The sequence below is a fragment of the Andrena cerasifolii genome, chromosome 3 (assembly GCF_050908995.1).
Source record: "Andrena cerasifolii isolate SP2316 chromosome 3, iyAndCera1_principal, whole genome shotgun sequence".
NCBI classification, from domain to species: Eukaryota; Metazoa; Arthropoda; class Insecta; order Hymenoptera; family Andrenidae; genus Andrena; species Andrena cerasifolii.
Window position 1 is genome coordinate 8,869,231 of NC_135120.1, and position 13,025 is coordinate 8,882,255.

Sequence of the window (13,025 nt, forward strand, 5' to 3'; positions counted from 1 at the left end):
TGGGAAGCCGGCATATTTTCGCGAAGCGATATTCAAAATATCCACCGCGAATTCCTGCGACCGACAGAGCCACGCTGGAGCTGTAGCTCCAACCGTATCGAGATTGCGGAATGGTTGGGCGTGCGCTGCTAACGCAAACTGAACGATCCGATAAAAACTGACGCGGGGCTAATTCACGGGCGATATCCACTGCAGGCATTTCGCATTGAATGAATTTAATAATATCGCGACGATACGCGGAAATATTAATCGAGCTGGAGAGATATCGCCACGAACGCACCACCCCCTGTAACACGATTAACAATAAAATTTATTTGCAATTAGCTTGCGGCGATCTTGCTGTACATGTACTTACGGGAACAACTGCTCGCATAGCTTGACGCGTTATCCACCTGCTCGCTGATAATACAGTTTCTGTAACGCCTGTACTTCAAAGTTGAATCGCTGGTTCCGATTATCCAGCGACACCCACGCTCACCGTTTGCCTGCATGAAGTCCATTACCTTCACTCGATCGTGTATCGCGAATGCAGCATGTAAATAGAGTGGGCACGCAATTAGAGGCAAGGTTATAGAACGTATCGCGTAAACGGTTAACGGTTACGGGTTAATGAAACAGATTGCGCGATACAATGGACCGCCCGCGCGGCTGCGAATATCCTTAGAGCGCCGGCCGATGAACACCATGCAAATCGAAACGATGATCGAAGCTTCAATGGCCTGCAGCCCGCGCGACACCGCTGCCACGGGAGTCCTTTAATCAGTCGACGAAACTGGATTATCGACTCGCTTGATACAGGGCGCGCAAGTATTCGTCGACGCGCTGCTGAATAAGTAAAACCGCTGCTACTGTGAAAAGAGTAGCAGTTGTTGTCTCGCAATTTCCTTCCCCAATCATTTCCCCCCGACATAATCTCCCCGAGAAAGTGGCTCTTGTATTACATTCCCCGGTACACCTAGCGACGTTCCCTTCGTCAAGTAAATCCCCCGCAAAAACACGCCGCTCCGTTGCACTCTATTCTAAGGCGAGCGACTGCTCACCTCCATTCGACAAACCACCGTGCAACGCTTCCAATCTTACGGAGGTCCACTTTAACAGCAATTTTGCGCCATTCATCGTGTACCTCCGCGGCCAGGAGGAAGCCCGCGGAACGGTGCTTTCTCGATTGCGCGGGGAATGTGATTCCGTTGAAAGCTGCGAGCCACGCGGAGCCTCGGTCGAAGTCGGTGTTAAATTACAAGAACTCTTGCCGTCCGGGTCGGAATTTCGAGCGGCGCGGCCGTGAATCGCGGCGCGTGATTAACGAGCGGGAAAATTGGAACGTTGCAGCTAACGAAGGGACACGGTGTCTGTGTCTATGGTCACGTTTCACTTTGTCACGATTTCTAATGGACGTTGTCGCGTCTGCTTTCAGGCGTACATCAAGAAGGAGCTGGGCAAGGTGGTGGTCTACACTACGACCTCCGGCATCGTCAGGAAGACGTTCTACAATTGCAAGAAGGTGAAGCAGATCCTGAGGACGCACATGGTCAAGTACGACGAGCTGGACCTCTTCGGCGACGCGGAGCTTCAGGCCGAGGTGAGGGATCGCCTGGGATCCACGGTGATTCAATTGCCGCAGCTGTTCATCGACGGGCAACATATCGGGGTATGTAAATTTCTGATAGCGTAGTCGAAGTGGGTTCGCGCGCCCCCGAGACACCCTCGCGTTTCAACGCCTCACACTCCTGTAACCGATGCTCTCGTACGTGACTACGTGATGCCCGGTGCGCGACGCCTCAGGTTCTTATTAAACGCGCCCTGCGAATCGTCCGGCCACCCCTTAAACCCCTCCGAGTAGAATTTATTCCTCTCATCCCGTGTATATTGGCTTCAACTGATGGGAACGGGCAAACGCTTGAAATTGAACATTTCTTCGCTCCCGCAAAAGCACGTCTATACAATTTCTAGGTGTACATCACGAGTGCAAACAGAATCTGTACAGGGAGCTGCAGGCGGAGGCGGCACAGAGAAAAACGTGCGTAAAGCCGATGAATTCCAAAGCAAAAGGTCGTAAAACGTAGGCGCCGCGATTTCAGGCTGCGGTCAGGCGTGGTGACGATCCGAAGATATCAAATCGCACTTGTCGATTTTTCACAGCTCCACCCACGCGCCAATTTTTCACTGTCTCACATGTCGACGAGCACCGAAATTGCGAACTGCTCTGCCATTTCTGAGTGCCCACTTAAATTCCAGGTTAAAAGTGATACTATCCCAACGCTCTCGGTTTAAAGAGATTTCCGAAGCTGTCAGGCAATCACGCGTCCTTTTTGGATTTAAAAACCCACTCAGCATTCTTTCGATCTTTTATACGTCGGAGATCGCTCTTGCCATTTCGACCGGCACGTGTCCTGTCGCGATAACGCCCGCGAGTTTGCAGTTAACAGACGAGGAGACGTTGAATAATGAAACGTGAGCATCTGCTGCTGACCGACTGGCTAGCTGCACTCGACGCTCGTCAAACCGCCGATATCGATTCCCTCGCCTGCGGAAAAATGTAATTCCTCTATTTACACTCGCCGGCGGTTTATTTAAGCCACCCCTTTCCCGGCAGCGTGCTCTCTAGCCCGCAGACCCCTTCGATCTGATCCGAAGGTTTATTAATTTCTGCCGCGAATTTCTCGCAAGGCCGCTGTCGCGTTACGCAATCCGCGTGGATATTGAACGCTCGAGAAAGTCGAAAGGACGCGGCGGCAGAGAAACCGCAGCAAAATGTCAAAGATGAGCAACGAACACCGAGTCGTTTTGAATAATCTTGTAACCGGAAATCAACAACCGGGTGGGCAGTTGCACAATTGATTCCGGAGATACGTGCCGAGAAAGCGTTTTCTATGCAGTGAACGCGTTTACCGTCTTCTCATCGAATAAACGATATTGAGTACTTCAAGAAGTCTCGGTGTTTAATTGCCAGCAGCTACGTTGTTCTCGCTTGGGCCGAGTTCGCCGATTTACAACGATTTCGCAATCCCGATTGGTTTCTCCACCCGTTGCTTTTTACAGAACACTTTTGTGGCAACCACAATGGCTTTGAAAGGGAGCTCGGAAAGGATCTGTGTTCGGCCGAGGAAAAGATTAGCAAGAGAGATTCGAGTAATAACGCGGGCTCGATCGATGCTGCCAGTTATCGACAGTATAATCCGAGGGATATCGTGCGTTAAGCTGTCTAAGGAATGCCACAATAATGCACCTGTTTTTGTACCTCAAGGAGAATGGGAATGGGGATCAGATCCGACCCACACAGGCGAATCCGTTCTAAAGAGAAAACCCAGCTGATTGTACAACATGCAAATGCAAGTCCTTAACAGCCAGGCACATATTCGCGAAAAAGAAATCCTCAGAAAAGAAAGTCTACAAGCAGATGGAATAAATTGTATAACGAGGAGTGAAAGGCGAAATAGAACAGAATTTTATGTAGACATTTTCGTCGAGTTAGTAATAATTTACGCGGCTATAGCCTTTCAATCGATAAACGAAGGGATTGAATAATCGCGTAAAATAAAAGGCATAGTTGCGCGAAGCACGAGGCACCAACGAAAGATTACTATTTCGCGACGGGATGTACAGTTAGGGCACGTACTTTCGAGAACCAATTCCGGCGCACAGCTCGCGATAATAAAAGTAAAACCATAACAGAATTCTTTGCAAGCTCCAGATCATGGGCACAGGCACGCGAGCCCGCGATACAGGCAGGTTTTCGGTTTCGGTGTTGCATTCAGCGGAACAGATTATTTTGTTTCGCTATTTTTCTTACGCTGCATTTGCGATATAGTCGTTTTGCTGCGGCAAGCTGTTATTATACGCGTCGCACGCTGCTTTTCTGCTACGTTTACGACGGTAGTTTTAACTCGCCTGGTCGAGTGGGTACTGAAACTTTTTTCTCTCAAGATTTTACGTCCAATTTTTTGTCATTGTAACGCAGGTTTGCATGCTGACGCATATCATTAATATTCATCAACGAGTTCGATATAATTTGCATCTGAAGCATTCCAAGCAGAGAATGCGAATGTGTACAAGAATCTTCTTGTAAGCTCGATGCGATCTACCATCAGATCCTTCATCAAAGTTAAAGCTAATCTGCGTGCGTTTCGCGTATAAAGCCACTTCTTCCTCGATGCTTCTCGAGCTCGAAACCGACTCCGCCTCTAAAGGGAAAAATCGTGTAATCGTGTGGGGCAATTATCTACTGGGCGTGCTTCGATATCTACGGCGTGCAATTACACACAGCGGCGTGTTCCAGCTAATAAGTTGCATCATAGAGAGGCGAGAGGGATCCCGTCGAAATTGCGAGTGTTCCCGATCGAAGCAGTCGGAAAGTTACGTAACTCTGGGCAAAGTTGAAGGTATCGGCTTGCTTGGTGGTTTCGAAAAAGAAGCCGGGAGCCATGCAACCGTATAATCGGGTTGGGAAGTCGCAGCCGTTACCTTGCCGCAATTAGCGCCTCCTATTAGGTGCTCATTTAATTAATGCTAGACCAGCGCTCAGCGACCGGCGTTGGTCAATGGAAATAAACGTTAACGGAAAGGCGTTCCAGCGATCGCTTGCGAGCGGCTAATAATTTTAAAATATTCATAAAAAGCAGGTTCCCGCCGAGCCGCCCCCGTGATTTCATTCACGACGAAATTCTTTCGTAATGGAAACGCGACGGAACTACGCGGCCAGCGTTGGGTCTGGGTTGCAGCTTTGCATTTTATTCGGAGCAGCGCGGATAAAAATTCTAACGCCCGTTGTTAAGCGAGCGTAGGCTCGCACTTTCGAACGGAAACTAGCTGGTGAAAGACTATCCACTCATCTAAATTATGCCGGCAGTTTCGGTAGCCGTATTAGAGCTAAAATAACCCGAACAATAGTCAGCGATGAAGAGTACAGATGGCAGAGATAAGACAGCATGGGCAACATAGTAGCTTTCACAATGCTTCTGCGTTTACGTTAACAGACCTCTGACTCACTGTATTCCACTTTATTCGATCTGTCTTGCGCAGGATACCTCCGCGCCAGATACTCGCCTCAGCGAAAGAAGCAACGTTCTTCTGCAACTGCTGGAAGGTCCGTTCTCTGTCTCGTACCGGCGTGTTTGCCGTCGCGTGGCCCTGCTCCACCGGATCTCTCCGAATTTATTTCGCTCGCCGAACACGTACCGACACACCGTAGACCGTGCCTGTTGAATCATCGCCCCCGCAATTGCCCAATTTCTCGAGGCGTCGCGACACAATGAACAGCGAAGGCTACACCCAGTCGCATCTTTGCTTTCGTTTGGTGGCTGGGCGATAGTTGTCAGCGGCGGCGAATAAGCGCGTGCACACAGCGAAATGTCAAACTGCTCGAGCCAAGGCCGAGAGCAGAGGCAGAGAACGAGGGATAGAGAGGGAAGGAGAAGGAAAGGTGAAGTTGCTTGCGTTACACGGCATTATGGCCCTCTGTGGTCTCCGGCGAGCGTGTGCAAACCAAAGACCGTGCTCCAACTGCATTCCAGCCCTCGACCACGCCGCGAGATCGCCGTTCGCTCGATCGTCCGAATCCAGGCTCGAAGACCTAGCCTGTGCACCGACACCGACCGATCCCGCGTCGTTTCCGTCACTCGGCGGTCTTTTCCCCGCTTCTATGCTGCGGCCGGCTCGTTGACGGATTAGAAACGCGGATCGTGTTCGGTGAAAGGCATCAATCGTTCGTTTTCGTAACGCGTTGCGACAGCCACGCGAACATCGGACGTGAAAAATGCTTTGGAAGGTTCCTCGACACAACGCGTGTCCTTCGTTCGCTGGAATTCCCGCCGCGGGGACTTTGAGAGCCTGCGGGGATCGTGGCTGAGAAAGTGATGACAGTGGAGCCTCGGAATTCGGGGACTCGGGGTGGTCACGCCTGGTAACCATAAGACGAGTCTGTGAGGTTTATTATTATTTAACTAGTTTTTTAGCCTGTCTTCGCTAGGCATTACTATCCTATATAATAAGACGCCGGATCCAGACTTGAATGCGTGTAGTTGCGTAGGCTGCGCTTGCGCATTCGGAGGGGTCGAAAGTGTCATGTGTCTTCCGTCACCAACTTCTGTTAGCTTAGCCCACTCCGCAGTCGTAAAGTGGGCATCGAAGGTATTGAAATTCAAGCGCGTGTTTATACTCGAGAGATAAGGGAGTAGTGTTTAATTTGGAGAAAGGACGAGGCTGGTGGGGTCACGCGCAGTGAGCGGACTACCCCTTTCCTTCCTGCGTCACTCCACGAAGCGTATTGCCGTTCCCCGCGAGTAATCTCGTGTGATTTTTTAATACAGCAGCGAGTCGGTCAGGTTGTATGAATTGGGAACAATAGAGGGTGTAGTGAAGAGAAGAGAGACGAATTATTCATTAAAATAGAGTTTTAAAGTCTACCATATGGTAAATGCATTATATTGTGTAATTTAAAAATGTATTTTTGTTATTTTTCGTTAACTGTTTATGACAATATTAGCAATGGATTAAATTCATTTACATAGATAGATCCATCCTTCACGAGTTTTAAAGTCTATCATATGGTAAATGAATTATATTGTGTAATTTAAAAATATATTTTTTTTTTTCATTAACTGCTTATGACAATATTAGCAATGGATTAAATTCATTTACGTAGATAGATCCATCCTTCATGAGTTTTAAAGCCAGGAAACTTTGATAATTTGCATTTTTTAAACAATTTCGAATCTGGAAAAATGAGGACTTAGCCCTCTCTAATTTTATATGGACTACAATATATTTCAATAGTATCATGAAAATCGCAGACATCGAGGATTTCAGAAAAGTATCTCATTGCTTCTATCTTCCACGCTGAGCACAATGCACTCCAATCTCCCTTTGATGTGTGGAAGAAAACCGACAACGGTCGGCTCAGGCCATATACCTCCGCCGGCATTCGCAAGTCGAGTCGCATGCGTCGAGTCGCCACGAATGACACGTCCACACTAGCATATGCGTCCACGCTCACCCTTTCCGACGTAGTAGCATGCGGCCCTGGCTACCGTTTTTCCCGCCCACATCGGAATATTCGTGCGCGTTCAGCCTTGCTCAGCGTATACGCATTCAAGTCTGGACCCGGCTTAAGATAACCACAATTTATGTGAAACACTCCCCTAGAAACAATTTTCGCCGCGAAATACGAAATTTTACAACTTTTGCGCACCAGAAGGGTACCCGTCTAATTGGTCTCCTGAAGGACATTTCGAGGGGCCTAAGTCACATACGTGCCCAGACTCACTGCCCGGCGACATCTGAGACCTCCAGCCCCTCTAGAAACGAAATAATTCTCGATATTATTACAGCAACTAATGTGTGACAATGACGCCGAATCAAAGAAATTTGTGGAGCATATTCACTCTTGCAACAGTGCTTTTTCGATTGCCTCCATGAGAGCCCAATTGAAGGGCGCATTTCGACTCTGCTTTGAGCGCGCGGTTTGTATCTCCACCACTTCTTGGAATCCTTTGGTCGAGAGCGAGAGTCAGAGAACTCGTGAACGAGCGAAAGAGGACAAAAGAGTCGACACAAAGTTATCGTCGGCTATGAAAAAGAGAAAGCATGATACTTTGTCTCGTTTCGTCTTTCAGCTCGAGCTGGAACTCAACCCGCGTGCGGGCCTACATGCAATGCAGTAACGGATAGTACATTGTACATAATACCTGTTTTAGGCTACAGGTACTACCCGTTATCGAATTTTCCAGCTTTTGGATTTTTTACGGCATCGTTGGGTGCCAAGGAAACTTCGTGCCGAATCTGAACCTTGTAGGTCATCGGGAAGTACGAAAAAAGCCTCGGAAATAATTTTGCCAACAAACAAACATCCACCTTAAGGGGTTACCTGCCGTCAGGAGGTAGAAAAAGAATCGATCATTTGGGAATTTATTTCAAGAAATACATACATATTTTTATGCAATGGTTTTTGTAGGCAGATGAGGGACACTTTAACAGGTTATTATATTATTTTTTGGTATGAAAATATTTAGTTATTGCAAAATTACAACTGATTTCCCCGAAGCTGTTTTTAGACCGGTGACCACGATTTCTTCAAAACCGCTTCACCAATCTTTCTGAAACTTTGTAGGTTTCTTCTAGGCATTCGAATCTAGTCTTTAATCGAAGCATTTGTTTTTCCAATGCATCGTTTTTATTTTATGGATGAAAAATAAGTGTTTTTTTCTACGAAAGTCGATCATTTCACTTTAAACACCTGCCATTTTGTCCCAGAATAATATTTTATAAAACAGAACGATTAAAGACTAGATAAACTATTGTACTAACTAAATCTTCTTCGTTTTTTTATATCAGATAACCCAGTTCCGAATAATGTTGGTCCCCGCAAAACGTGTTTCTAAAACCAGCTTCCGGGAAATCAGTTGTAATTGCGCAACAACTAAATATTTTTATACCAAAACATAATATAATAACCTGTTAAAGTGCCCCTCATCTGAATACAAAAACCATTATATAAAAATATGCATGTACATTCCGAAATAAATTGCCAAAGAATCGATTATTTTTCTACCCTCTGACGGTAGGTAATCCCTTAAGCGTCTTATTATATAGGATATTATATAGGATATTAATAGGCAGTAGTGGGTAGAATTAGAAGTGACAGAATGAAATGTCGATATGTCTCTGATACGTTCCAAAAGACAGGGCTAATTGATTTTACTATTAATAGAGTCGACCAAGTAGAACAGATCAATGATTACTCTGTCCCCTGCCAAAATCATCATAACGCGTATCAAGAGGCTTCGATATTGGAACGTTTGCTCCAACAAGGTCAGATCGAAACTCATTCTTCATTGGAAACTAATTAATTCTGTAACCAGCTGCTTGCCGAATGAGTTGTGTTTGATACGTCGATAGCGTTGAGTCATGGCTGGGAACTCTCGCTTTGATTATCTTTCACACTGATACTTATCTTAGAGTTTAATTATCAAATACTTTTAGAAATGAAAAAAGTGAACCTAGAAACGTTTTTAGAACGTACCTTCGCTTTATCTCTCACTTGCTCCCGTTGGGAGACCAGCGTGAAAAGTCGATGTGAAATTTCTGCAGTGAAAGGATAGGGGAAAGGGCAGAGCGGTTGAAAATCATTCAAATGCGCGATCGTTTAAACCGCGAGGCTTCATAAAATGTTCATTAGCGCGACCATTGTCACGTGGTTCAACACGATACCGTTAAATGATTAACGACAAAATACCGTGAGGCAGAGAAATTGCCTGACGGCAAGGCCAAAGTTATTGTAACATCTTCCACCCGCGGCATGAATATTTTCATGCGATTTTCCTCGCGTTTCAACACGTTTATACGATATTCTCGAAACTCTCTGTCACATTATACGTAACAATTATTATCGCGATGGCATAATTCCCCGTATAATTGATTCGTTTAAAAGCGAAGGGGGAGTTGAAATCGCTGACAGCTTTTAGGCCTTATTGCTCCTTTCGTTGCTCACACTTTTATCAACACGGCGTTTTACGGTGGTCTTCGAGTTATTAAAAGTTATTTCCTTGTTACAGGGATTTGACACCGTGGAGCGGCTCAACGAGTCTGGAGAGCTGAGAGATATGCTTAAGCCTTACCAGGTAATTAAACCTTCCACTTTAATTCTCGATCTCCTTTAAACGCCTTCTGTTTCGTTCTTCGACAATCATCTCTCGGGGCTTGGACTGGTATTGTGCCATGTAACCTGTCTCTGTGGATCGCGTTAAGTGGACCTTGATAGATCATCTCGCAGCGTCGCGTAGAAATAATGCAAGTAGAATTGATCCGTCACATCTTGCCATACCAATAAACAATTACAGGCTGAAAGCTCGCGCGAATCAATCATTACTTGTCAACGCTCGCAAACATGCAGCTAAACGAAGATACTTATCTATAGAAAGTCTTGTGAAAGCAGGTGCCTGTTACCAATTTATTTTTCTACCTTGATCGCATCGACCACTTCGGTACACTTTATGCAAGAGTAAATAGAAGAACACATCTTCTACGTCGCAGATTCGATTCGATATCATTCAGATACCGAGAGAAGTTGAGCCTCTGCCGAGCACGGAGGTTCACTATAAGTTCGTGTCACCTGGCAATTCTGCGAAGCGCGCGAGATGCCTGTCGATATTTCTGCTGCGCAAGAATTATTTGACCGTTCAGGAATCCCCCGCCGATTCTGAGAATTCTCTGTGTAACAATGTTCCACGTCTTCGGAATATTTATGCCTGTTGGGAGGAATGGTGCAGCCGCGCCGGGCATGTACAACGGCCAGCTAGCAAAGGAAACTCGAGGGCTCGCGAGCGCGCGCCCGTGCACCGTAATCCGTCGCGAACGCAAGGTTGTGCGAGATCCTTTCACTTTTATCTGGCGATATCTGCCTCCACCTTCCTTTTCCATCGCGATCATAAATTTCGATGTCGTGCGATTGAGGTTTACCTTGCGAGCGAGTAAAGGTCGTTTACACTGCTCCTACCACCGTCACTTCCCTGATATTCCTTCCGCCCTGCCCACCCTACGGACATCACGGGCGCCCTTTCAAACTCTCCACGGCGCAAGGACGCTGCTCCCTTTCGATCGCATAAATCCCGCCGGTCCTTCGAACTCTGGCGCGGCTGCGGAATGAGGAATGTGGTCGACTCGATTACTCTGCTACACTTGGTCCACTGAGCGTGGAATTTTCATTCTCCGCCGGGCAGAAACCGCGCTTGCGGTGGGACAAATGTTGGAATTCTTCGATCGAAGTCAAGTATCGATTAACCGTCGAACGATCGAAGGAAATTCGTTACGCAACCCGATGTCAGTAGTTGTTATCGCGAGACATTTGGACCGCTAGTTAGCTGTATCCTGAGCCCTTCGTAGGTGGTAAAACGACGACAGTGGTTAAGAATGTGTTCGCGCAAAGCGAGGAAGGCATTTCCCCCATTAATGAACGATAAACAGGTATGCGGTAGGTTTACAACGTTGGAAAAATATTCAATTAAGCGACGCCCACGACGTATCCTTTCCCCGCGAATCTTTACGCAATTCTTACATAACGTATCATCGCTATTCTCATCTTCTTTCGCGCAGTAAACACGTATTCTCTGTTTATGCGCAGCCTGTGCAATTGATTTCATTAACGCGCTGAGTGCCAAGTATATCGCGTCACCCGCTGGCGGAGTAAAAGCGTTTACCGAAGAAGCGTAGACACTCTAGCGAGATCCATTGATTCTTCGCGAGCATCTCATCCTGATAATACATTACGTAGCGTACTATCGCCTCGAGATATTTAATCGACCATCGAACGGCACTCAGCGCACTGAAACAAAAACGCCCGAGCAGCGGCGTTGAGTCATGTCCCGAAACCGTGAACACGTCAAACTCGAGGAAGCCAAAACAACCACTTCGTTTCCCGCATTCCCCCGTGCTGGCGTGGGTTTTTCGCTAGGAATGCCGCTGAAAACGAGCGAAAGTGAAAGCCGGGTTGCGCAACACCGTCGAACAAACCGCACGCGCTGGAAATTGACGTGGAATCGACACTGTCACGCGTGCTTTACAACCCCCTTGGACAATCCACCCCGTCAGTCGCGGAGCGAAGGAACCCGAGGCCTGTCTAACAGTTTGTGACTTATTGGATTTCAGAGCGACGACGCGTGCACCGTGTGCCTCTTCTGCGGCGGTTATCAATGGCAGTTGTGCCCGATCTGCAACGGCAGCAAAAGGTCCGTGCATCGCAACGACTTCACCGCGGAATTCGTCGCCCTGAAGTGCGCCAAGTGCGACGTGAACGGTCTGATACGCTGCCCCCATTGCTGAAGGACGTCCAACCAGGGGGAACGAGGCGCACTTGCTCAAAGGACCATCGTCATTCTTGAAATTGCAATCGTGCCACTGGCTCGCACACACACACACACACACCTCCCTCTATTTAAGACTAAGGTGCTACGAGAGTATAATTGCATTACACGTTAAGAAGCACGCGTTGTCGCATCGCGCGGGCAATAGATTTCTGGGTCGCGCCGCGGAGCCGTGCGAGCGTTTGCCGCCTCTGCTCCGATCTCTCGCTTTCGTCCCATCTCGATGGGACAGTTTCGGTGTTTCCACCATTCGACAGTCCCCCCCCGGCGTGCTGCTGGAGCTGCTGGCCCAGGTACGATTTCGAGTATCCGAGGCAAAGTGGCGCGCACATGCTTGACCTCGACCACTGAGCACGATTCACCGGCGCTCATTGCGCGGCCGCGCTCGTCAACTGTAAGATATCGACTAATAAAGCTTATCTAATGTTTTTTAATATGCAACTGGTCCCATTGTCTATTTTTCTAGCCAATTCCTTACCCCGCTTTCTCGCACGCCACGGAACAAGTTAAACGTTCTATGATTTCAGCTTTGTTCGGTGCGCAGCGTAGAAGGATGTCCTATATTTGCAGCTTGTGCAAAGGCGAATTCCCAGTCGGAAATTTCTCCGAATCATCGACTATCTTCGGAGATGAACGCCTGGAACTAAGAGCAAAGCTCTAAATCGAAACAGGTCGATTCCTTTCCTCGGGTGTGAATTAGATTTCCAAAAGAAATGGAATACACGTTGATCGGTTTCTTTAGCGAGCCTGCTAAATGATCGCGGTAATCGGAGCACAAAGAGTTATGCGGCATAATTAGCGCACTTTCGCTGTGCACCGTGATCTGATTACGCGAAGAAGCTTTGCAATTAACGCGGGAGCGTTTAACTCGTTACAGGCCAAGATCCGAATCTTTCTTGTATGCAGAGAACGTGTTACGCGCTCCAGTGATTTATTAGACAGCTTTCCTACGGTCCGATTTTCCCGCGTGATCCTTACACTCGCGCGAACGATCCGCCGCGGCGATAATTTATTCCAATTAAAACGCAGAACCCTCGGGAACGTTGATCCGGCCGCGACACAGGATCTGCTGCTCCGTCCTGCGGCGACACTTTCAGATCTAGCCTGCCTAAACCACCCGCCATAAGTTCTGCGGATTACAAACTCGCTTAATCCGCGATCGCTGGCGAACTT

At 47.6% G+C, this 13,025-nt stretch overlaps 1 protein-coding gene across 1 annotated transcript in view; it reads left to right on the forward strand.

Annotated features, from left to right (window-relative positions):
• Positions 1-12,293, forward strand: part of LOC143366986 (uncharacterized) — a 28,337-nt gene extending 16,044 nt beyond the window's left edge. The window contains exons 3-5 of the mRNA XM_076808539.1: positions 1,415-1,648; positions 9,549-9,614; positions 11,638-12,293. Coding sequence (XP_076664654.1) covers positions 1,415-1,648; positions 9,549-9,614; positions 11,638-11,811 — 474 coding nt within the window. The 3' untranslated portion in view covers positions 11,812-12,293. The remainder of the gene's footprint in view (positions 1-1,414; positions 1,649-9,548; positions 9,615-11,637) is intronic.
• The last annotated feature ends 732 nt before the right edge of the window (positions 12,294-13,025 follow it).